The 27,311-nt window shown below is 37.5% G+C and overlaps 1 protein-coding gene across 3 annotated transcripts; it reads left to right on the top strand.

The window, feature by feature from the left end:
* Positions 1–11,180: 11,180 nt before the first annotated feature.
* Positions 11,181–24,282, top strand: LOC145771933 (small ribosomal subunit protein bS1m-like). Of its 3 annotated transcripts, XM_082583700.1 has the most exons (6): positions 11,181–11,335; positions 11,565–11,653; positions 15,413–15,679; positions 16,186–16,275; positions 19,972–20,123; positions 20,575–24,282. In XM_082583700.1, exons 3-6 carry the CDS (start codon positions 15,536–15,538, stop codon positions 20,852–20,854), a joined length of 666 nt encoding a protein of 221 aa, XP_082439826.1. In that variant the 5' UTR covers positions 11,181–11,335; positions 11,565–11,653; positions 15,413–15,535; the 3' UTR covers positions 20,855–24,282. The 3 variants fall into 3 exon arrangements, with proteins under 3 accessions (XP_082439826.1, XP_082439827.1, XP_082439828.1); XM_082583701.1 differs by lacking the exon at positions 11,565–11,653; XM_082583702.1 differs by lacking the exon at positions 15,413–15,679.
* The last annotated feature ends 3,029 nt before the right edge of the window (positions 24,283–27,311 follow it).

The following is a 27,311-nucleotide window of genomic DNA, read 5'->3' as shown; positions in this document are numbered from 1 at the left end:
TAAATTTCCTTTCCAGGGGTGGCAAGCTCGTGGTGGGGCAGACGAAGGAAACGCGAGCAGAATGATTTAAAGTTGGTGGAAATATCTTGCGTATTTAAAATTAAATAAGGATTTTGACGTTTTGGCAAGCCTTCAATTGAGCGTTTATAAAAGATAGTTGAAAAATTGGAAATTACAGAAAATAATGGAAAAGACCTGTACAAAAATAAATTCCTTGTGTTACATTTGTTCATTAAGTTCTGTATTGTTGTAAGGTTTTCCCACCGCACCTTTGAGGCAACCTTATACGGTCGTTAGGTTTTTTGTTAACGCAGGACCTGTCGCCAGTAGCCATATTACACCTGCTTATACAGCACATCTTGAGTAGTGCAAAAAAATTGTACAGAATAGTTAATGCTTTATCAATATTGAACTTTTCAGAATTTGACAAAATGATGTGTAAATTGAAGAGATCCTAATTTGAAAACTTAAATTTCTCTAGAAAGCGATTATAGGCTATACATTTCGAATGGGTATTTTTTTAAGTTTTAATAGATTACAGCATCTACAATGATTTGATTTAGAAATCACTAGGTTTGTTTGTCGTATCCAGACTTACACCTGGTGGTTGAAGATTTGGATTAAGTGGACACGAAAGCAATGAAGCCAATCTTCGTGTCCACTTTCAGGCATGCCTTTAAGTGTCCTGCCAAAGACACACCCGCATGCTCTTGAACGGTGTCGAACCCGGTGCTCTTTCGATTGCCTTTCCAAGTTCTCACCACTCGGCTATGCAGCCGACCTCACCACTCGGCTATGTAGTAGGTATCAGTTAATGAAGAATAATTTGTATTCTCTGAGCACAACATAAACTTCTAAACATTTGTTCAGCAAATCGAGTAGGATGCTGCGGATTCTTTTGCTGTATTCAGTCTTTAGCTTTTACGTAGAAAAACAAGTGTCCGCGATCCTGTAGCCTATTACCTTTGTCATTTCGCAGAACGAAATACATCGAACTTTTTTGTCATTAAATTCCCAAACTACATTGGCTCCTTCTAGACAATAACAAATGTAATGGCCGTTTTCCTTCCCTTCACCAAAATGTGCAATGGCACTTACGAATTTGTAATTACATTCAACGCCATTTGCATCCTCAAGAGTAAAAGTTTCATCTGCTGTGACACATCTTTTGGATTTGATTACACCAGTATTTCTACCTAAAGACAGAACCAAAACTTTGGGGAAACTAAATATTTGTTTACTCGTAGTGCAGTTCACACTTGTACATTTACAACATGGTGACATTTCGTTGTCAACGAGCAAGTTCTTTAGATATAAGGATAAAAGATTATTTTCCGAAATCCAGTGGTACATTGGTAGAAATAATACTTTTTCGTTATTTCTATGAAGCTCACTTTTTGAACCGCATTCAATACACTGGTGATACGTGACGTATTCCAGTGCCAATGTTATATCAGACCGCTCTAATAACAATGGCAATGACGATTCGCTAAAAAATTCGGCAGGGTCATGTTGCAAATCCAGTGGAAATTTACTTCTTATATCATTCAACGTGTTTTTAAGTAGTTTTTCTTCTACGTTTCTGTTAACAATAAGATTATGCATTATAAGAAATAAATTTCTGTCTAGTTTTGCAATACCTTTGTCGTTTTCCAGCCACGATATTGGCACATCACATGTTATAATTACAAATTTAAGCGCTTGCAATGCAACGTTCAACCAACAGGAGTTACCTACATTTACTAAGCCAGGAGGAAGATTGCTATTAGGAGTTCCAGATAGAGTCATTAAATCAGGATGAGCTTTGATAGCGTTTGTAACGATGTAATATATCATCCAATGTCGATAGGTTGTGAAAAAATCAACATCCAAATTTCTTTGGTTAAGCTTTTCATTGCTGTTGTTGCAAAGAATATCCGCTGTCATGCAAACGGCCACTCCACAAGTATTGTTGTCTGGTTGCATCAAGATGTGTTTAGTGTCTACGGCACAATCGTCCTTACATAGCCCGTAATCAACCAAGACATTTAATAAACAATCTACGCCGTCACGAAAGAACTTTGAAACATCACTGGACATGCCATTGTTTAATGAATCATAGCAATGTAACAACTCCTTTTGGATGGAAAAATGTAACAAACGAAAATGACCATTGCACAAGAAAGGCAGAAGAACGACGGGTCGCAGTTTGTCCTCGTTTTCTATCATGGCCGTTTTGAAAAATTTTATTGACTTTACGGGTGTTCCTTGAAGAAGCTTGCTTGTGGAATCGCAGTCTAAAGCTCCTATGGCGTTAATGTTGCTCGGTTCATTGACTTTTAGCAAAATGTAAGCGTCTACCAGACGTTTGCTTAGCCAACCAACGGCCGTTGGATTTGTATAGTGCTTTTCCAATTCGCTCTTGATTTTCCTACAGGGGTTATTACACGCCGTAAGTAAATCTAGCCAAGACACTTCGTGGTTTTTGTCTATTACGAGAGCGGCATCAGATAAACAGTTACGATTTATTGCCAAACCGTGCCACACCTTTGTTGAAAATTCTTTCATGTACTCGAAATCTTTTTTTATAGCAGTCCAAAAGTCATTTATCCGTTTGTCATCACACATAGAGGTTGCAAAAGCAGTGTTTTTATAAACAGCCGATGTGGACATGGAGTCACTTATGACATTGCCGTATCGAATATGCTTTTTTGATTCATTGTTAGTGTAAAACCCAGATGAACGACGTTTTTTTGGTTTTTTAAATTTAGAAACTACCAGACTAGTGCAATGGTTTGACTGATCTTTCAATGTTTGGTCGCTTTTGTTTTTGGAAGAAATGTGAGGTTTTCTGTAACCTTGGTGTATATAATGTGCAGAGTATATTTTTTCACTAGTTCTGATTTCATTTTCATATTGTTCCACAAAATTATCGATACTTACAACTCGCTTTCCTTTTAAATAAATTTGTTTCAAATCCCAAAAATGCTGCTCAATGATTCCTTGAGTTAAGTTATCCTGAGAAATATTTCTTAATTCGGAAGAAATAACATTTTTAAACCAAGAGGAATACCGAAAGTAGAGTTGATCATTTGGGCATTGATGATGAGACGAATGCCGGGATAAGTCTCCCAGAATTAGCTGCGAAGTTGTACTAATTCGACTTAAAACAATTCGAATGAGTTGGGAACAAAAGGTTTTGTCCATATAAACATTTTCGTGCTTTAGCTTTGAATTGCAATGGTTAAGGTGATACGAAAAGTTATTAGAATCTAAAAAAGCGACAAGTCGGTTATGGTAGCGTAAGTAAAATGGAGATTTCAATTCTTGTTTTTGATCCTCACGCATGCTGGTATGAAAATTGTCAGTCAGGTCGTTTACATCGGTTTCTTCAATTTCATTTGTTACTTTTGATTTAGTTTCGTAAGGTTTAACGCCTTGATGCAGTCTGTTAAAATGATAGTCCACTTGAAAAGACGTTCGTTCGCAATTGGTTACCCAAATAATGCTTTCCATTATTTCGTCCAGTTCACGCAGGGTTGTACATGCAAATAACAACGAAATCCAATGCATTGCAGTCAATCTGTGTTGTTTATGTTTGTAATGTTTTTTTGCCATAACTTTAGCTGCACGCATGGCATGACTCAAGCAATTGTGAACGAACGTTTTTTCTAAGTCGTACGTTATTGCCTCGCCTGTAACTACTCTCCAGCATCTGTTGTAATAATCTAACCTTGTCTCATTGCACATAGCACTTAATACAGCATTCCACATAGCCATGGAACCGTCAATCATCATCAATGCCGGCTTTTTTACTTTCCCGCAAATTTTTACAGTGTCCATTAAAAATTTTCCCAGAAAACTCCGTATACTCTCAGAATTATGAGTTGTTGCGATGTTTGTTGCCACCGGGAGCGCTGGACCCCCGGCGTATGGGCTTCTCACTAAAAGCGAATAAATTTGAAAGTCTTTTTCACCTTCTTGTTTTCTGACTATACTTCCAGTTGCGTCGAAATAAACTACATCAATGGGGCATAAATCCCGATAAAGTTTCACTTGTGCATTTGAATACATTATAACGCCTGGTGGATGTGTAGTTATTTGTCTTATAAAGGTTCGATTTTTCTTTTCAAACTCGTATCTCAGGCGATTGATGTTATACATCCAATTTTTTGAGTATCTATTGCAAAGCTTACCTTCACTTTTTATATTTCTCAAAACAGACGAGGCAGGAGCAAAGTTATACGCTCCGTAAAATAGTTCATCTTCAGTTAAGTCATCTACCAACTTTCGGCCAACTTCGCTAGGATGTTTACATTGTAATTGTTCCATAAGTAATTTACGTTGTTCTCCTGCGACCGGCCTTCGTTTAACGCAATGCGATTCATGGCTACGCTTCCCCTTCACACTTACGACTATTTCAACTTTATCAACGTACGAAAATATACGAATGGTCCCCTTTACTGAGCATTCACAACAACGCGAGTGCTTGCAATACATGTTAGCATGGCCATTGTAAAATTTTGTATCGCCGCTACTTAGAGATTCAACTGCTGCTGGTTCTACCAAATAATGATTTCTGAAACAAAAAACACATCTGTCATAAATTTTTCTAACTTTTTTGCATATAATATCGCGATATAAACCAGATGAAAATCTATGCGCAGTGCGACTGGGAGTCATTTCTTTCCATTCATCTAACGTGAGGAATAACGACTTACTATCTATGTTAACCAATTCACAACGTCGTTCACGCTTTTGCGATACTGGCTCTTTAAAATCCCCTAACTCCTTCAATGTTTCATCAGAAATCCAAGGTTTCTGATTTTGGGAGTATCCAAAAATGCTACCTTCATTATCATTTACTCCGTTTGGGTCATTATTTTTGTTTTTTACATCAGTAAATATTTTTTGGCGATCAACTTTTAGGCCTACATCATCTTCAGCTTTGCCATCAGGTTTTAGATTATCTATTTCATTTAAGGTTTCATCAACTTTGACTTTTACATCAATAAATTTTTTTTTATTATTATTAACTTTTGCTTTTAGATCATCAATTTCGATTATTTTGTCAGTTTCGGTTTTTAGGTGATTAGTTTCGGTCTTTACGAAATTGTTGTCGCAGTTAGATAGAAGTAAGTTTGATCTATTATCAGACAATTGTAAATCATCAGAATTAGTTGGAGAGGCAGATTTACTAACGTTACAAAGCAAATCAGATTTCTGCTGGAAAACTGGAGGTAAGACATTTAAATGTTGAATGGGTTTGTTGCTTACACCAACAAGTTTATGACAAAACACGGAATTTGAAGAATGCAACACTATCTGTTCACCTTCGCATACAAGATGACTATTAGCACAATTCCATTGTTTTTCTGTTATAGCTAATGCCGGACTATTTGGTGAGAATATGCAGCGAGGGTGAAACCATTTCAAGCAAGTTCCGCAGCACACATATAGGGATCCGTCATTAGGCTTGTTACATATGCAGTAGAGAGGATTGTCTTCATGATTTTGTAAAGAAATGTCACTTCGATAGGCAACAGAAACAATTGTTTCGTTTTGATCTGGGTTATTCTGTTGACCAACATCGCAAAACTTTTGCGCACCTAGCGTTGAGGAGATATGTTGAGATGTCACGCCTTTCGCTATATCTTTTTGTTTAGAAGAAACATATAGTAGTTTTACCGATTCCCTAAAAGAAGAATCACGACGCCATCTAGATTTAATTGTTCTCACTTCAGAGCGAAAAAAGGAAGCAGGCCAATGATTTTCCTTTAGCATTGCTGCGACACATGAACCAGGAAGGTAGTCATCGCGAGGGAAGTCGTCCATATGCTTGCTGATGGAATTTGCTAATTCAATATCTAACTGAGAGGGCACAGTTTGTGATACCGAAGCGGAATTTGTTTTGAAATGATCTATTAAGTTTTTATTTTTTCGACAAAACGTCAACAAATATTTCTCTCGTTTAGAAGCAGCACACTTTGCACGAAAACTCGAAGACGTTAAAAACTCTACACGGTTTGATTTGTTGCTCAGGGAATGCAAATTATTTTTCGCTAAATACCTACCAATTTCATTTGCTGTTTGACTTACTAAGTCATCAGAAGCACCTCCAAAGTTCATTGTCAACACTTTGCTGTTACGTTTCGGAAAGGTGCTCTCTTGGCAAAGTTCATCAAAATGAAATAACGTTTCAAGTGGAGAAAACCGATTTTGCGAAACAAAGCTTCGAGTAGGATTACAACTGGCATCACGCGTCCCTGTAGCAGACCTCACACCAGGACCGGCACTATTCATGCTTTTAGCAGACCTCACAACAACAGGACCAGCACCACTCGTACGTGTGTCAGACTTCAAAACAGCACCAGAATAGGCACCACTCGTACCGGAAGCTGACATCACAGCACCAGGACCGACATCACTCGTCTTGGTAGCAGACCTCACACCAACAGGACCGGCACCACTCGAGCCTGTATTAGACTTCATAGCACCAGAGCAGGCACCACTCGTACCGGAAGCAGACATCACAGCACCAGAACAGGCACCACTCGACCCTGTACCAGTACTCACAACAACAGGACCAGCACCACTCGAGCCTGTATTAGACTTCATAACACCAGAGCAGGCACCACTCGTACCGGAAGCAGACATCACAGCACCAGAACAGGCACCACTCAATCCTGTACCAGACCTCACAACAACAGGACCGGCACTACTCGTCCTTTTAGCAGACCTCACAACAACAGGACCGGCACCACTCGTACATGTGTCAGATTTCATACCACCAGAACAGGCACCACTCATCCTTGTACCAGACCTCAGTTTTTTTAAACCATTCTGCTCGCGTTTCCTTCGTCTGCCCCACCACCAGCTTGCCACCCCTGGAAAGGAAATTTAATTCTGAACACGATTCAAAAATAAAATTCCGAAAAATATTTCGGGAAAATATTTTTATAGACGGTCAATTGAAGGCGTCTATAAACGTTAAAATCTCTATTTATTTTTAAATAGGCAAGACATTTCTTCCATTTTTAAACTATTCTGCTCGCGTTTCCTTCGTCTGCCCCACCACGAGCTTGCCACCCCTGGAAAGGAAATTTAATTCTGAACACGATTCAAAAATAAAATTCCGAAAAATATATCGGGAAAATATTTTTATAGGCGCTTGATTGAAGGCGTCTATAAACGTTAAAATCTCTATTTTTAAATACGTAAGACATTTCCCCCATTTTTAAACCATTCTGCTCGCGTTTCCTTCGTCTGCCCCACCACGAGCTTGCCACCCCTGGAAAGGAAATTTAATTCTGAACACGATTCAAAAATAAAATTCCGAAAAATATGTCGGGAAAATATTTTTATAGGCGCCTAATTGAAGGCGTTTATCAACGTTAAAATCTCTATTTATTTTTAAATACGTAAGACATTTCCCCCATTTTTAAACCATTCTGCTCGCGTTTCCTTCGTCTGCCCCACCACGAGCTTGCCACCCCTGGAAAGGAAATTTAATTCTGAACACGATTCAAAAATAAAATTCCGAAAAATATTTCGGGAAAATATTTTTATAGGCGCCTAATTGAAGGCGTTTATCAACGTTAAAATCTCTATTTATTTTTAAATACGTAAGACATTTCCCCCATTTTTAAACCATTCTGCTCGCGTTTCCTTCGTCTGCCCCACCACGAGCTTGCCACCCCTGGAAAGGAAATTTAATTCTGAACACGATTCAAAAATAAAATTCCGAAAAATATTTCGGGAAAATATTTTTATAGGCGCCTAATTGAAGGCGTTTATCAACGTTAAAATCTCTATTTATTTTTAAATACGTAAGACATTTCCCCCATTTTTAAACCATTCTGCTCGCGTTTCCTTCGTCTGCCCCACCACGAGCTTGCCACCCCTGGAAAGGAAATTTAATTCTGAACACGATTCAAAAATAAAATTCCGAAAAATATTTCGGGAAAATATTTTTATAGGCGCCTAATTGAAGGCGTTTATCAACGTTAAAATCTCTATTTATTTTTAAATACGTAAGACATTTCCCCCATTTTTAAACCATTCTGCTCGCGTTTCCTTCGTCTGCCCCACCACGAGCTTGCCATCCCTGGAAAGGAAATTTAATTCTGAACACGATTCAAAAATAAAATTCTGAAAAATATTTCGGGAAAATATTTTTATAGACGGTCAATTGAAGGCGTCTATAAACGTTAAAATCTCTATTTATTTTTAAATACGTAAGACATTTCTTCCATTTTTAAACCATTCTGCTCGCGTTTCCTTCGTCTGCCCCACCACGAGCTTGCCACCCCTGGAAAGGAAATTTAATTCTGAACACGATTCAAAAATAAAATTCCGAAAAATATATCGGAAAACTATTTTTATGGACGCTTAATTGAAGGCGTGCATATACGTTAAAAACTCTATTTATTTTTAAATACGTAAGACATTTACCCCATTTTTAAACCATTCTGCTCGCGTTTCCTTCGTCTGCCCCACCACGAGCTTGCCACCCCTGGAAAGGAAATTTAATTCTGAACACGATTCAAAAATAAACTTCCGAAAAATATATCGGGAAAATATTTTTATAGGTGCTTGATTGAAGGCGTCTATAAACGTTAAAATCTCTATTTTTAAATACGTAAGACATTTACCCCATTTTTAAACCATTCTGCTCGCGTTTCCTTCGTCTGCCCTACCACGAGCTTGCCACCCCTGGAAAGGAAATTTAATTCTGAACACGATTCAAAAATAAAATTCCGAAAAATATTTCGGGAAAATATTTTTATAGGCGCCTAATTGAAGGCGTTTATCAACGTTAAAATCTCTATTTATTTTTAAATACGTAAGACATTTCCCCCATTTTTAAACCATTCTGCTTGCGTTTTCTTCGTCTGCCCCACCACGAGCTTGCCACCCCTGGAAAGGAAATTTAATTCTGAACACGATTCAAAAATAAAATTCCGAAAAATATATCGGGAAAATATTTTTATAGACGCCTAATTGAAGGCGTGCATATACGTTAAAAACTCTATTTATTTTTAAATACGTAAGACATTTCTTCCATTTTTAAACCATTCTGCTTGCGTTTCCTTCGTCTGCCCCACCACGAGCTTGCCACCCCTGGAAAGGAAATTTAATTCTGAACACGATTCAAAAATAAAATTCCGAAAAATATTTCGGGAAAATATTTTTATAGGCGCCTAATTGAAGGCGTTTATCAACGTTAAAATCTCTATTTATTTTTAAATACGTAAGACATTTCCCCCATTTTTAAACCATTCTGCTCGCGTTTCCTTCGTCTGCCCCACCACGAGCTTGCCATCCCTGGAAAGGAAATTTAATTCTGAACACGATTCAAAAATAAAATTCCGAAAAATATTTCGGGAAAATATTTTTATAGGCGCCTAATTGAAGGCGTTTATCAACGTTAAAATCTCTATTTATTTTTAAATACGTAAGACATTTCCCCCATTTTTAAACCATTCTGCTCGCGTTTCCTTCGTCTGCCCCACCACGAGCTTGCCACCCCTGGAAAGGAAATTTAATTCTGAACACGATTCAAAAATAAAATTCCGAAAAATATTTCGGGAAAATATTTTTATAGGCGCCTAATTGAAGGCGTTTATCAACGTTAAAATCTCTATTTATTTTTAAATACGTAAGACATTTCCCCCATTTTTAAACCATTCTGCTCGCGTTTCCTTCGTCTGCCCCACCACGAGCTTGCCATCCCTGGAAAGGAAATTTAATTCTGAACACGATTCAAAAATAAAATTCCGAAAAATATATCGGGAAAATATTTTTATAGACGGTCAATTGAAGGCGTCTATAAACGTTAAAATCTCTATTTATTTTTAAATACGTAAGACATTTCTTCCATTTTTAAACCATTCTGCTCGCGTTTCCTTCGTCTGCCCCACCACGAGCTTGCCACCCCTGGAAAGAAAATTTAATTCTGAACACGATTCAAAAATAAAATTCCGAAAAATATTTCGGGAAAATATTTTTATAGGCGCTTGATTGAAGGCGTCTATAAACGTTAAAATCTCTATTTATTTTTAAATACGTAAGACATTTCCCCCATTTTTAAACCATTCTGCTCGCGTTTCCTTCGTCTGCCCCACCACGAGCTTGCCACCCCTGGAAAGGAAATTTAATTCTGAACACGATTCAAAAATAAAATTCCGAAAAATATATCGGGAAAATATTTTTATAGGCGCCTAATTGAAGGCGTCTATATACGTTAAAAACTCTATTTATTTTTAAATACATAAGACATTTCCCCCATTTTTAAACCATTCTGCTCGCGTTTCCTTCATCTGCCCCACCACGAGCTTGCCATCCCTGGAAAGGAAATTTAATTCTGAACACGATTCAAAAATAAAATTCCGAAAAATATTTCGGGAAAGTATTTTTATAGACGCCTAATTGAAGGCGTCTTTTAACGTTGAAATCTCTATTTGTTTTTAAATACGTAAGACATTTCCTCCATTTTTAAACCATTCTGCTTGCGTTTCCTTCGTCTGCCCCACCACGAGCTTGCCACCCCTGGAAAGGAAATTTAATTCTGAACACGATTCAAAAATAAAATTCCGAAAAATATGTCGGGAAAATATTTTTATAGACGCCTAATTGAAGGCGTTTATCAACGTTAAAATCTCTATTTGTTTTTAAATACGCAAGACATTTACCCCATTTTTAAACCATTCTGCTCGCGTTTCCTTCGTCTGCCCCACCACGAGCTTGCCATCCCTGGAAAGGAAATTTAATTCTGAACACGATTCAAAAATAAAATTCCGAAAAATATTTCGGGAAAGTATTTTTATAGTCGTTTTTGTGATGCTTACTTTTCTAGCCATAGCACATATAGCAGTCTTAATAGATACGATTTTTTGTCTAATTTTCGCAATTGCAGTTGCTTTATCTTTGACAAGTCAAGTTTTTTATTGAAATTTCTGTGTTCAATGTTCATTTGGCTATGGAAAAAATATAAGGTTTGCTTTGATGTGGTAACGAGAAGTGATTTTATCAGCTTCCGAGTGTTGCTACTTTCATCGCATTGTTTATCGCGCAAATTTTTACGGATCATTTTTTTAGGCGGATCGCGCAGAATTATTCTGCCAGAATGACGGTGGTGTTTTGGTAAGTTTGATGTGCACAGTCTATCCATTGTCATGGGATATACTTTTTCAGATTTAGTTAGGTAACAATGCTAAAGGTGAATATTGCCATGCAACACTGTACGTTTCTTTATTGAATTCTCCGTCTCTAGCTTATGAGCATACCCAGTACTCCAGAAGACACTATTTCTATCACTGCCAGTGAATCAGAGTTCATTTCTGAAAGATATCAAGTAAGCTTAGCATTTGAAAGTCTGTAGCATTTTTAATTAATTTTCTTGCATTTTATGTTTTGACCCGGGGTTTTGACAAACCTGGTAATGTCGTGGTTAGAGTGAGAGTTCATTTATTATTTTGGTTGTTTTTTTTTTTTTGCGAAAATGGGGGTTAGCTACTGGTAACTTTGTTTAACCGGTTGATAAGCTTAACATATGCTTTTGTTAAACAACTGATATGTTTCAGGATACGTCTATAAGAGTCTGGAAGCTTCAACAAGAAAACTTAACAGACAATACTCCAACTAATTATTTAGTGAAAACAAAATCAAAGAAGTAAGATACAATAAACACCGCCTAGCAGCTAACTTGACATTCTGTCTAAATTAACTTTTTTTTTTCTTGTCCCAGTAAAACGCCAATGCTTTCGTACATAACCAACTCACCTAATTCAACACCAGATATCTTGACCTTCCCTCTAATTCGAGACCTTTTTTATGGCCCCACAAAGGCAATTTTGTTTAACAATGTCAATGTCTCATGCTGTTAATTAATTTGCGAATTTTCGGCTTCCAACTGAACGTCGTGCTGTGAATAGATTTGTGGCTTTATGAAGGCCAATTGTATGAATGGGATTGCGTTTTTTTCTTGGTATTGCATTCTGCTTTTGGCCATCGACCGAGTTTCTTGCGATTAAACCTCATTTCTCACGCTTATCACATGTGACATGTCTGGCGTCGTTTTTCCGCTTTACATGTGATGTTCTGTGATGCCTGTTCTTTTAATGGTACAACTTACGCTCATCCTAAACTTCTATTTTCTGTACATGGGTAGCATCTACTAGTAAGCAAAAATACACAAGGTTTGCCTTATTTGGGTGGAAAATTCACGTGATGCTTAACTGGATGGATTTTTTCGATTCCCCTTCAGATGTCGAGTTAGATGGTTTTTACCATATTAACGTTGTATTATTTATGACTTTTGGTTGTTATTCATCCAATAATTTGTTTTCTTCAGATTCGACTTAGTGTCACAATGTTCAGTTTATTTGTTTTTGTTTGCAAATAGGCAGTGGCTATTTGACCGGCTCCGGTCTTTGAATCTGAAACACTATTTGACCGGTCATGACGTCACTACATAAGCACTTTTTTCTTTTTCTCTTTCAAAGCAAAAGACGAGAAGCGCCGACATAACTTCTAAATTCAACACGTATTCTTCAACTCAGTCCGTGGCGCGTAGGGTTCGTCTCCGGCTGCCAATCTAGAGGGGATGAGTTCGATATTATCCGGAAGCATTCTTTTTTACATTTTTTTTTTATCTAAATTTTGACCCGAAGCACATTTATGTGGTCAATTTTTAATTTGAGTAGCCTACAGTCCAAGTTAGTTAATAGTTCTCAAGTATAGTTCTCAAGTTAGTTATATACAATACTTCTTTTAAAAGAAATGATAATGGTAAAACCATTTTTTAAAGAAGTATTGTATATAACTAACTTGAGAGAAAAATGTAGGGTCGTTCGGCAACACACGTTCACTTATGACGATCGGAAAATTACCAAGAGAAATTCTCAAATTCCAGCAAATTAAAAAAACTCTAACATTATTACTCACATTTGAAAAGACATAAAAAATGGGCTGTAGGCTACTCAAATTAAAAATTGGCCACAAAAATGCGCTTCGGGTCAAAATTTAGATAAAAAAAAAGAATGCTTCCGGGTAGTATCGAACTCATCCCCTCTAGATCGGCAGCCGGAAACGTATCGCACGCGCCACGGACTGAGTTGAAGAATACGTGTTGAAGTTAGAACTTATATCGGCGCTTCTCGTCTGTTGCTTTGAAAGAGAAAAAGAAAAAAGCGCTTATGTAGTGACGTCATGACCGGTCAAATTCAAAGTTTCAAGTGTTTCAGATTCAAAGACCGGAGCCGGTCAAATAGCCACTGCCTTGCAAATACGGTAAACAAAAATACACAAATCACAATAAATACAAATAATTTACAGTTTGCATAACAAGGATGGCAGCGAAAGACCAAAAGGTCACCAAAGTCAGCTGCCACCCAAACATTTGAACACATATAATACAGTAGCACTAAAAAATTAGGAACATTAATTAAATATCATACAGATAATAAATAACAAAACAAGGCAACATAAAATATAAATGCTATATATTTTATACAAAGAGATAACACAATGATATATCTTTTAGGATTAATTATGATATATTGTATACATATACAAATTCTTTACAAAACATTTATATATAATTAAAAGTATTGTAAGATGTTTTTTTATTTCTTTTGGTATTTGATTTCAAAGTAACACTCCATTAAACATATCATCTTCTTACCAAAGTTTGATGTTACAGATGGCAAATTCAAATCTTTTTTTTTTTGACGAGTGCTATAATGATGAATTTCATTTACAAAAGCAAAGTAGCTTGCAAAGGCCCGTACCAGGATTTTGTGCTCATACATGTACATAAACTTTGCACTCTCTAACTTAATAATATCTTCAAATCTGAGCATATTAAATTTATGACAAAGAATAATTATACTTGTTGATCATGGCAAAAGTTGCATTCTCTTCAAAATTATCGTTTGTATACAACCATCCATGATTGCTCAATGCTCAGTTGCCTGTATTCGGCATTTCACATGTTTGAGGCAAGTCATGTGGTACACCACAGGCTGTACCTATGTAGGTGACATTGGTGATAGACCTCACATTATTATCTGATATAAACCTATTTCTAAGTAGATTGAAGCACTATTATTAAAGTAACCTTAACAGCCTGTTTCACCCTCGGGCTGCATCGTCAGAAAGTGCTGAAAAACATGTTAAAGAGAAATCGGTAATATCAAACAAGCGTAGATAGAAATTAGCATGGCTCTGTCCTCAGCAAAACTGATATTGATTCAAGTTGGATCTTCATAAGGTCTTTGTTCAAATAGGCTAGAATCTCGAATAATTACCCCAAAGAATATTTATAGTTACAGTATTCTAGTTGAATAAAAATGTCGGAAGATCCCACAAGGGTGAAACGCGCTGTTAATTTTTTTGGATAACAATAACTTCATTTGCTCTTGGCGTTGTGCTTAGCAAGCAGCACTCTTTTTGTAATATTGATAATAGTTGATGTACCGGTATGTGTGTAATGTGTACAGGGTTGTTGGTATTTTACCCGACCCAAAAAAACCCGGGTGGGTTTTTTTAATAAAACCCACTTAAAAAACCCCAAAAAAACCCATAAAAAAACCCAGAGCATCATATTTGTCCAGTTTTTATTGGAAAATTAAAAAAATTTACAAAAACACTACAAGGTACTTACAACAAACTTTAAATTAGGACTTAAGGATGTGATTGTGAAGTAATTTCCAAGAATAAACTGAAAACGCAGTGGATATTGCACAGTACACAAAAATCAAGTAATGTCACTTTGTGTATACTACACTAAAACTCATTTATGCAAGAAGGCCTAATAGTTAAATTGGTGAAAGTACTACTCTACTGTAGTCTGTATATATGATGTGAAATGCAATTTAGGAGGCTATTTACCAATTACACATTCTGGATTCTAACGCATGGCTGTTTCAGAGCATTTGCCTAATTGGCCACGCAATCGTTCAATTGCTCATCTATTACTATATATAATACATATATAAATGATAAAAAATATTTAAACATGATGGCATAAATGCTCCTTGCCTTCAAATCTAAACAAATGATGCAATAATGTGATTTCTACCACAGTAGCATCAACTTGGTATAGAAATCAGTGGATGATGCAACATCCAACTTGATCTTGAAACTAATGGATGATGCAACATTCAAGCAACAACAGCCCTAGTGCATTATTTTATTGAGTTATGCAAGCATGTACTGTGAGTGAAAGGCACTTCACTCGTAAAAAGTAGTTTTGAGGTGAAATAAGCATGAATCTACCTTTTTTTGCATCTTTTTTAAAAAAAACCAATAAAACCCAAAAAAACCCGGGTTTTTTTAAAAAAACCCGGGCGGGTTGGGCTTTTTTAAAAAAACCCGGGTTTTTCTCAACCCTGATGCATACACATAATGTGTATGCATTTTTCTTCAGGTATTCCTCTTATGGTAACGACACTGTTCTTGTAAGAGACATTACAAAAGTACCACGGCATAGAAATACTTCAAGAATTTGTGTTCTCTTATAAAGTCTGGCAAGAAAGACTGTCGGCACAAAATGTTGAGTTCAAAGCTATTAAAAAATTGTCTGTCCATCAATTGTGGCATACGGTCTACACAAGCAATCAGAGTAAGTTATCCATGTCAAGTTTTGAGATGTTTTTCTGATGAACAAACTCACAAAAACCGGCAACAACACACAGTAAGTTAACAATGGCTCATACATGTACGGTTTCATTTAAATTATGAGTATATATATGATAAACACGCTAGAATTGCATAGTAGTATAATGCTGTTCTATCAGTTTCGCTTGGTAGTATGCTGCGTAGTCCATTTATTGTATTTGTACTGGTGCAGATATAATTCAAGAATCTAAGCAAACACAAAGACAACACTATATTTCTAAAAGTACCACATATGAATGGTTGCTATTCGAATAAAAGATACCTCCTTGCGATGCGATCATTATGTTGGCAAAAATGTTTTGATGAATTAATTATACAAATTACCTAACGAGAAGCCGGAACAAACAGTAGGAGATACCAGTTTCTCCATTTTTATTTGTACCAATTATTGTCTTGAGAAGCTATAGATATTTATTCAACGTTTAGTTGGAATGTGAATTTGTAAAGCTCTTGCAATGCAGCACCAGCTGAGTTTGTTGAAAATCAAAATAGTTAACCTTTTTAAATATGGTTTTATTTCAGAAAAAGTCATTTGCATCGTTACTTCGAAATTCAACCTTTATTCAAATGGGAGAACATAAGAATGTTAATGTAACTGGAAAGATTTTTCAGGTGAAGTAACATTACAATATTAGAAATAAGTTTTGCCTTTTATTTATTATGTTGAGTAGCCCACCACACCTTCTGCTATTAGACACAGGTTTTAAATGCTTTGTGAAATATAAATAGAACAAGAAGTTATGCTGAGTCTTGATCAGTTAACGGTTGACTTTTAACGGAATGGCCCGTTTCGGTGAGTCCGATTCGGTGAGTCCGATTCGGTGAGTCTGATTCGGTGAGTCCGATCCGTTAACGGGGGATTTTTTCAATTTTTTGTTTAAATTATCGGTTACCGTAGCCTAATTATTATTGCCGTTTTAGGGTTAGGGTTTTGGGGTTAGGGTTTGAGGTTAGGAACTCACCGAATCGGACTCACCGAATAGTAGCAGACCCGACTTTTAAAATACTACACTTTCCAAGTTAAGAGCAGAATGGTTGGAGCGCCAGGTCAATCTAAAAAAAAATTTAGAGGTTTTAGAACCCAAAAGTTTGGATCCACATGTTTTAGGAGCAGACAGTTGGGTGCCTGGCAAATAGATGCGCGCACTGGTGGCGTCAGGATATTTAAGTGCGGCGCACTGTGGCGCCCGGTCATTTAGGTGCTTTTCGGTGTGTCAAATTAGCTCATATTCATTTATCAGAAATATTTGATACACTGTGAAACATGTCTGTGTGCAGTGCCTCGTGCCTGACTATACAAGTACAGCCAAGAACTCGCTTAGCTAGGACGGAGTTAATGTTAATTTTAGCCCTGACGTTAGGATGCAATAGGACACTCTAAGACCCCTAAAAAAAAATTAAAATTTTTGTCCAACCCACCCCCCATGAAAATTACTTTTTTGCATAAAGTTGCCTTGTATTGCATTGACGTCACTTTTTGTTTATGGTATTTAAAGTTTAAATATTATTTACTACTGTACCAAAACACATTGATAATGTTGCAAGACAGCCGCAAACAGTTTTTCTGGTCTTGGTTCGTCTTAAAACACGGGAAAGGGATCATTTCGATTTGTGCGCATGACTACGTTCATGCGCAAAAACGTACCGAAAATACAGATATTCTGTATTAGGAGTTTCTTGGAGGAGTGAGCCGCCACTTCTCCCGATGAAACGATTTACTAAGATTAACAGACTTTCGTCTGCATCTTTGTACTTTACGCTTTATTGGTGGTGCATATCCAGCAACTATTTGCTCATACTCCAGATCGCGAGATTTTTGCACTTTCCGCAAACTGTCGATTAACTTTCAAAGTGTTGGGTGGTCCATCCCCAGCTTACTTTGAGTTCGCCTGTGTGCAGCTTAGGCATGATTGTTTCTTCGATCCTAAAACCCAGCCCTGCATTACCACACGAATGATGTGTCGTATTTTGCATCCCTCGTTTCGACCAACACAACACCATAACTTCTTAGTGTTATCGACACTCGTCCTTTCAAATGTATACATGAAGCCATCAGCAGCAATTTTTTGACGATTATTTGAAGTTGAAATTGTCGAAGCTGCCATATCAATCTTTGCTTTTTGATGTAGTGAACTTATCAGAATTTTTTTCGGCGCACAAATCCAGAGCTCAGATTCAACGTCAGCTTATATGCAGGACAATTAGAGCAGTAGGCTACCTAATACCGATCTCCACAGGAAATGTACTCTTGAAGTACCATAAAAGTTGCCGGTTTAAAGGGATACTAAAGGAAAAACCTGACTTGGCGATTTTCCACGTTCTTTCTGTTTAACATGCTACCATAAAACGATTTTCAATAAAATTTTGCCCCATTGTGGTCTGACCACCATTGCGCGCGTGCTTTAGTCAGAGCTTTCAAAACAAGACTGGGCTTGAGCAGCGAAGCTTGCGACTGTACAGTGTACAGTCTGCGTTACTAGAGACTAGCAATCAGCTGATCTCGCAATAATTGTTACTGCGGGCGATTTGACTGTAGGTTATGTAATATGTATGTATGTACATCAAAACATCAGATTTCAACATCAAAACATCAGACAGTTTGCTCAAAACATCAGATGTGGTAATGTGGCGTTTGTTATTGCTGTCTTTTGTGACGTATTCTCGAGCAGTGTTTTCACTTTTGGTTATTTTGAAAATAAATGAAACATTGGACTTTGGGCCTTGCCAGCGCCATTGAAGACAATTTTCTTTCGGTAATTTTTCTTGAAATGTATTATTGAATGTTCAGTTTACGCATTTTAATGCTTAATTCCCGTTTGAAATTTTTATTTAGTAGGCCTTTAAAGGCGCAGCTTTGTGCAATCTGTTATCTTTAGTACATAATTAGCCTACTTCTACTTGGACGGATAGGTCTTGGGGAGATGAGGTGCGAGACAACTCTATACTACTCTTGGTATAAGCACATCGCCACATAACATTACAAGTTTACAATGTATCCTGAACACAAGTTGCAGCTAGACGGAACTTTGTTTAATCTGTTAACTTTAGCAATCCATCTTTACCTATCCTAGTAGCCTTCCAGTGTAGCCCGGGAACATTGTGAATCTGGGGTGGTAAAAGGATAGACCCTCGGCCCCAGATGCTCACACGACGACTTTAGCAATTACTTCTACTCGGGACGTTCTATTACTGTTGCTATAAACACATCTTCACAGGACAATTTTTTTAAATCTCTACAGGACTTATGCATCTTGGCTACAAGTTGCAAGCATAATGGTGCGAGTTTACTTAAGCGGTACTGTTTCGCAATTGTACTTTGTTGCAAATAACTAGCTGGTAACTAAACTACTAAATTTTTCACCGGCTTTAAGGAAGGCTTTGGTTTATTGTTTTAAACCTAGTCGGCGTTTTTGACGGAAAACCAACTTAAACTCTTCACTCAAGCTTACCACTCCCTTGAATGTACGGTATGTTTTTACTGATGTTCAGTGTAGTTATCATTAATTTGACTTAACTAGAAGTGAACTCAGTCATATTCGGCAACTTGAATAATTTATTGATAAATCTTTCGTCGACGCAAACCTGGACTAATGACAAATAAATGTCTGACACGCGCATTAATAATACTGTACTACATATTTTTTTGTTTAATATAATATTTTGTGTGAAAACCGTTGCCCCCTCCTGCCAAGCTGGTATAATCTGAAATGGACCATTGCCCTCCTCTCTCCCTTAAAAATGTTGTTTCTTTCAGCGTTGTTGTGATTGTGTAGTGCAAACTTTTTATTGTTTAGGAGTGATCTAGGGTAGAAGAGCCGTATTAACCTCCCCCAGTACCCCTGGACACAGCTATTCAGGGACCCATTCATTTTATTTTTTTAAATGTTTTTTGCCTATTTGAAATTAAAAAAAAAGATATAAATCCTGCAGAAAAAGCTTAATATTCAACAGCATTAATCATGTTAGGCCGGATTAACCACTTCCGAAACCCCGGGTTGGGGCCCACCTCTGACTGCAGTATTGCCATTAAGAACCTAATGAAATGGACTTTACTGGGAAAAGCACCTAAATGACCGTACACTGCACCTACATATCCTGACACCACAGTGTGGGCACCTATTTGGCAGGCACCTAACTGTCTGCACCTGCAAGACGTGCTCCGAAAAGTTTTGTGACTACTTTTCAAATTGTTGGCATTTTTATCGTGTCTAATTTAAGCTTAGTAGGCTATCATATATAAATTGCTTACAATTTGAAAGATATATTGAAAACACAGGGCAACATCACTTTTAATTTTTCTACTAACAGGTTCAGGATAATAATGTTTATGTTGATTTTGGAGGAAAGTTTCACTGTGTTTGTGACTTGGATACGTATTCGCAAAATCCCGAAGTCCGTGAGAAATTTCAACGCGGAACAAAAGTGATTGTGAAGTTGCAAGACTTTGAATTGTCTGCTAGGTAAGTAGAAGGACAATTTACGTGATCACTTGAAAATCGTTTATTTAATGCTTTTTACTATTTGAGAAGTCGGAAGGTTGTTCTGGGTTTGCGTCCTGCGTATCGTAATTCAAAGGCTAACTAACCCAAAAACCCGCAACCTGCGACTGCTGAATTTTTCCCTTAACTCCCAAGCAAAACTAGCTAAATTCCGCGGAAAAATCGCGGAAGTGTCAACTCTGCATGGTGAGTACACAAAACATAATGACATAGTACTCATTTTATCCCCTGTTAAAATTTAGTTAAAACATCCGATCAGAATTAGTAATAAAATACCTAGAGCTTGCCTGATACAAATGCGACACAGCAGCGATAGCATTTCACAATGATTGTGCAACGTGTGCATTTCATAATTTAGCTATGTCATGGCAGTATGTTTGAAGTTGAACTACTGATATCTTACAATGCACAGGTTTCTGGGGGCCACTAAAGACACCACTCTATTAGAAGCCGACGGCAGACTGCTTGGCTTATACAAACATGATAATCGAAGAGAAAAATCTCTGAATGAAAAGCGGAGAGCAAAATCTTCGGAACCGGATTCGAAATCTGAAAATATTCAACTTGACGCTCAAACCGAAGTAACAGTATCCAATGAAATTGAGGAGCTTGAATATGACATCGAGGCCTCACCCGAAGCAATCGATCCTGTAATCCAAAACTCTCAAGATTTGAGTAATGTTGACAAATGAGTCTACTGTGCTTGTGTAAGAAAAATGAGATAGTAATATCTGTGTATCATTGATTATTATCTCTTCTCTCGCCACCACTTGGATGAAGGCTGGCACTTCTATTAGGGGGGTGTGTTAATTGTCGATTCATACCGTACGCTGCTAAAAATTTGTGGAGCAGTATCAAAATCTAGAATATTTATGAAAATTCGACATACGATCCCCCTAACCCCCATGTACATGCCCCCTGAATAAAAGGTACCCCTATTTTCAAAAAAATATGAGATTGTTGGCCTTTTCACCCACTATACTTGCGTTTTGGTGGTATTTATCTTACTCATATGTGGCTTTTCGGGGTCTGTGTGTTCAAATATGACATTAGAAAATTCCTAAGAATTTTCAATATGGCGGTATTTCAATATGGCGGCCAAAATGAGGCTTGGAATGGGTACTTTTGTAAATTTTGACCAAACATAGTTGTGTGATATGTCGAATTATAAGTTTTCGAGGGCGTAGAATACGAATTTGATCCCAAAAGTAGGCTTATTCTTTCCTGGCATGTGCAATGAATATACCTGAGTATTTATATATGTTCATACTGATGAATTATGCTTGTTATTTTGCATTGTGTTTTGCAATATCCTCTTATTAGGCTGGGCCAAAAAAAGGGGTTATTTTTAAGAATTTATACTACGAAGTTGTAAGTCACCTAAAAGTTGTGAATGGGTATCAGGAGCCAACCCATGATAAAATTTTTATTTTTCAATGACATCTTACGGTCAGACAGTCCGTTACCATAGCAACCGTTTCCGGCAAGACAACTACTTGACTAAAGTGGTGATTTTTTAGGCTGTGAATGACTGTCAGGGCTCATTTTGGTACCAAAATATGCAAAAAAGACAGCCAAAGAGCATGGAACATATAATACACGAGGTCTATGAAACAATTAATTCCACTTTTAAATAAAATAAAATAAAAAACATGTTTTCTTCACATTTATGGTCAATTATTGAACAAAATGAAAATTAGTTATCCCGAAATGTACCAATGGAAGTCTATTACTTCCAAGTAACTTCAGTACACAATACAAACTCATACAATAAACATTCATATTAGTCCCAACTGTACAAAACGGAGGCCAGTGACTTTTTTGTCACAACCTCAGATGACGTTGCCAGTCCATGCAGCTTCTCTCGGACACCTTTCACAACTCTGTATAGTGCCTGGAGCCGAGCTGCTCTTCACATTTGGACGCTTTATTTGTGTTCAAATCTGTGGCGAGTCCTAGTGCCCGCTTTGCTGCGTCATTGACAACATGGAGGTTGGCCACAACTTTCTTGCCATGACGGTAGTTATCTGAGGTGGTCCATTGTGCAACGGGCAGCTTGACAAAGCTGGAGTCAATATTCAAGAGCTCAAACATGCTCCAAGAGTCATGTCCAATGAAGTCTTTGAGGGCTTTTGTGTCCAATTGATGAGGCTGGCATCTCCTGTTTTCTTGTCTGTGTACTGTCTGTCGCGTTATGGTACCTCAGCAATCAGCATAGCATTTCTCATCGTCTGTTTGTCAGATGATGTTCGTTCTAAGAAGACTGCCAAAGAGACCAATCTCTCTGAGAGATACCACATATGGTTTTGTAGCTTCTGTCTGGCCAGAACAAGGAGAGAAATTTGGCAGGCCACATCATTGGGTCCTTGCTGATACTGGCCTCTGCCTTGAGGGGGTTCTTCATTAGTACCAGGTCACTCGATGGTGCATCAGCAGCACTCCTGCACGTTAACTACGCTTTTGTGTAAAAGATTGCCAAGAATACAGCAAGACTGGTGAGTGGTGATGTCTTCCAATTCTTCGGGTGCATATACATTCCCAAGCTGGCATCGGAAGAGTGCCACCTTAAACGTGTACAAAGTTTTGCTAATCCAACGGGCATGGTGGAATGCCCCAGGCGCTTTGATGGTGATGGATCTCCAACTGGCAGGGACGATCCCTCCAAGAAACAGCAGTGTTAGTTCTGTCACCTCCAGGTAGTCATGTTGAAGAGTCTCCTTGGTGCTGTTCTCGATCCATGTCTGAAGGAAGGTGATGGTGTTATGCATATAGCCTGTCAACTCTCTTTATGGAGCAGTCACCTCGATCAATGTGTAGTTGTTGTGGTTCAATTCGCTCCAATTGTTTACCAGTTGCTTGAACAGCTGTTCATTGGATCATGTGGTTGGGCTATACACAATTGAGCAAGATGCCCCCCAATCAACTCATGGATGTGGTGTCTACATGCCAGTTGCAGAAAACTTCTACCAAGCTCTGTCTCCAGTCCAAAATGTCTGCCTCGTGTTTGCCAAAAACTCCCCTTTTTTGGCTCTGTATCTGTTAACCTATTCCTCTTACTTTTCCTTAGTTTGTATTCTTCAATAACTGAAAGGATCATCTGTTCTATCGCTTGCCACGATTTAAGGGTAATGCCAGTATTTGCTCACCAGTCCTGCAAGTCCTTTGTTACAAGTCTGGCGGTATCCAATGCACTAGACTGAAGATGGCTGGCTTGCTACAGTTTATTGTTTATGATACTCATGGTACTGAAAAAACAAGGCGGTCCTTTTACAAAGGACTTTGATGTGGATGAGATTCTAAATAGTAATATAACAGAGATTGAGAAACAGAAGCGGTTATGCCTCGAGATCAGATACGCTCGTGACACTGCACTCTCAGTTCCAAAACAAAGTGACATTTTTTGTTTATTGAAAGACCATAAAAAGTTGCCATCTTCTGTTTATGGAGCCAATCTGAAAGCTTACCTGAGTAATTTGAGTTGCAAAGCGGATGTTACGATGACTGATTTAAATTCTGTTCTTGACGGCATGAATCTAACAAAGAGCTGAATACTGTGTTTTATAGCCTACTAAATTACATATACGTCATAAGTTTAAAAATATGTTGTTATCAGCTTATTTTTCGTTTGAAATAATCATGAATTCGAATTCTACGCCTCCGAAAACCTATAATTCGACATATTACATGACTATGTTTGGTTAAATTTTACGAAAGTACCCATTCTAAGCGCCATTTTGGCCGCCATATTGGATTACCATTATATTGGATTTTTGGAGGTAATTTCTAATGCCATATTTGAACTCACAGACTCCGAAAACGCCTATAGGAGCACCATAAATACCGTCAAAATACACGTCGTTTGGTGACAAGGCTTAAAAACTCATATTTTGGTGAATTTATGGATACCCCCTTTTCAGGGGGCATGTACATGGGGGTTACGGTGGTCCAATATGATAATTGTTTTCATATTCCGGATTTGGATACTACTCCACATATTTTAAGCACCGTACCACGTTGCCATCGTGAAATTCGTCAAATAACACACCCCCCTACTTCTATATGCGGCATCAGCTTGCACTGTTGTACTTTGTTATTTCATTGAAATTGTTTCTCAATTGTGTGTTTCATTTGTGAATAAGCGAACTAGAAAACTGGCTATCTGTACATACAGGGCCGTGTGAGCACCATCTCGCCCCCCAAATCCACTAGTGGGCCCCTATGTTTAGTGACGGTGCGTAAAAATAAGACAAGAAAGCATTTAGGGCCGTAACATCTTTCAATGTGGGGAAAGATTTATCATTTTAGCAAAGAGTGAACAATTCTTTAGATTTTCTAGAAAAAAATAGTTAGACCTCATAGAATATGCCGACAATGCAGCAGCGAATGTAGAACAAAGTTAAAAAAATTTTTTGGAGCAATAATGTTTTTTTTTATTAAGACGGCACCCTTGGTATGTAGCCTAACCAAATTTACCAAATATAAATTGAAGTTAGGTAGAAGGTTTGGTTTAAAATTTCAGTTAGCTTACCGTTTCAAAAAAAAATCATTTACGACCACAGAAGGCATTCAATAATTTATTTTTTTAAAAGTTTATAGACTATAGCCCAGTGTGGTGTAGCCTTTCAGCAATCTAGAACTTCGAAAATGTATCTGAAGCTCCTGACTTTTGTTTCGCCGATGGCATTTTCACGGCACATTTAACTTCATAACCTATCTCAATTAAAGTGAAATTTGTCAATTTAATTAACTAATTTGGCTGTTTGAGTGCGTAGTGTTTAATTACAATAGTGAGTAGGGAAATGTCGGGACCTGCGAGCCACTTTTTTCTTTTAGATGCATATCTTCTACGTTTCTCAATATTTTTCTCTAAAAATTGGCTTTGCAATGCCTTGTAGTGCTACCTTCTCTACAGCAAAAGCACAAGTTATTATTTCAACGAATGTTTAATTTACGCTCTAAAACATAAACACGCGCCAAGCGGCTTATCGCACCCCACATGTGGGGAGCGATAAGCCAAAAAATGTAGTATTTTAGCAAAGAAATCACTTCGCCATATCAAAAATACAATTCTACAACATAGTTGTATTATTTATGTGTGAAATCAATCTTCAAGCCAGCTTCCAAGCTTTAAATTTTGAAATAAGCGATGGAGAATTTTCAGATGATTCCTTGGGATGAGTTGTCAGAATTTTCATGTGAAATAGCATAATCAATAGTTGCAAACGAAACAACAGTCAGAATTGTGATATATCCTAATGGAAAGGTGTGAAAACAAAAAAATGATGTCATATGACACTTTAACATCTACTACCACAGGCACTTGTCATGGCTTGTAGGTCCCAACACAAGGTGACTCAAGGCTCCCTACCTGATCGTTCCGAAATAAAACAACAGCTGAAAAAAAACTTTCAGTTTAATCTCATCATAAATACATCACCCTACCACTACAAAAAAGTTCATGAACATTTCTTGCATAACAAATGAGTTATTTTAAAACACATTCAGCCAAAAAAATTTACTTTTTTACCCAAAACCTATAAATCCTCTTTGCACCTTCATTTTTAGTACAATTTTGACCAAAGGATTGTGGGAAAGTTATCCAAGCATAAAAAATATAATGACGTCAAAAAATGCAAAAAGAGTACTTTATATTAAAAAAACGGGGGTGGATTATGGCTCCCACCATGATCATGGGTCCCGACCTTCCCCTACGCAGTGAACATTACATTATTTTGGAAGTTTTGTGGGACACAAAAAGCTTTTTAGGCTAATCCACTGTTGAAAGTTGAAACTATGCATGCTCAATTTTGCGGGCTAGGTGAATCAAATATGGCTGAACGAGCGAGAAATTTTTACAAAAATGAAGAAAAAAAATTACGCATTAAATGATACTGGTAAATCTGGTAATGTACAATTACAAGCCGAAAAACGCTACACAAACTAAATATGAGGGGGCCCCAGGCAGGGGCCACCAACCGGTTGTTGGGAAACATTAAATACAGTAGCCTACGGCCTTGCATGATTTAAAGTGCCCCTGACAGGTTGGATCCAAGTGTAGTAACTTTTTAAAGTATTTCCTAGCGCAGAATTACACTTAGTAAACTTTTTAATCTTAACCTCGTAGCTCGACTGGTTAGGGCGTAATTTAATCAAACGACTGCTCCGCAGCGCCACCACAGGTGAAAATCCATATTTCACTGCTCTGGGACGACTTTGGTGATACTACGTCATCCTAAGTGGACGTCGTTAGCAACGGATGAAACAAACGCTTCCTAGATGTAATTGGTAGATCACAGTTTGGTCGGAATTGGTACAAGCGGTTGCTTTTTTCGAAGATTTATTGTTTTTTGCAGTTTAATAAAACTGTACTGGATACGTTCCTACAAAACCTAAAATATACTTGAAGTGAAAAATGAAGAAATCGTACGAATCATCATTCATATTTAATTCATCATCACTATTCAAAAATAAATAAAAGTTCTCTCTCATAATGTGCCTTCAGTTGGCCATTAAAGTCCTGTGTAACGGCCATCTGGAAAATTGTTTCGGATTCGCCAAACAATGCATGACGGCAGCACAATCCGATTGTTGCTTCCGAGAGCATCGCCTTGTAGTTGTATCACCTAGTATACACTCCAACACATGCCTGTAGGCATTTTTACTTGAGTGGTATTAACAAAATTATCTTCAGTGAAGTGAACATATACGACTAGTTTTGTATGGCCCATCCCACTTTCGAACACTTGAAGAAAACTTTGACCATTTTCTTCTCAGTACCTTGTTTTGTGGGAAAAGAAAGCACACGGTCTTTGTCACTGACAATGTCACATAAACAGCAATTTGTAGGCATTGCCTCAACCATAAATTAAAAGTACTGTTTGTGAGAGTCACAATCAAGGTGCAACGCCTCGCGATGGCTTGCTTTGTATCTTCAACGAGCGTGTTGTTTTGGTTGTAGAATTCTGGTGCGATGTGTTATTATCGGTTATGACCTGAAGTAACCTCTGATTACGAAATCTGTATTATGTAAAATGTGTTTTCTGGAATCATTTTCCCTACGTAACATTCTAGAGACTTCTGTTGTTTACATTTAAATGCTGCTTGATAGAACAATGGTTCTTTATGATGTAACCTTACGTAACTTTCTCG

Source organism: Aplidium turbinatum, chromosome 6, assembly GCF_918807975.1.
Source record: "Aplidium turbinatum chromosome 6, kaAplTurb1.1, whole genome shotgun sequence".
NCBI classification, from domain to species: Eukaryota; Metazoa; Chordata; class Ascidiacea; order Aplousobranchia; family Polyclinidae; genus Aplidium; species Aplidium turbinatum.
Note: the sequence above shows the minus strand (reverse complement) of the source record. Positions and strands in the feature narration are given on the sequence as shown.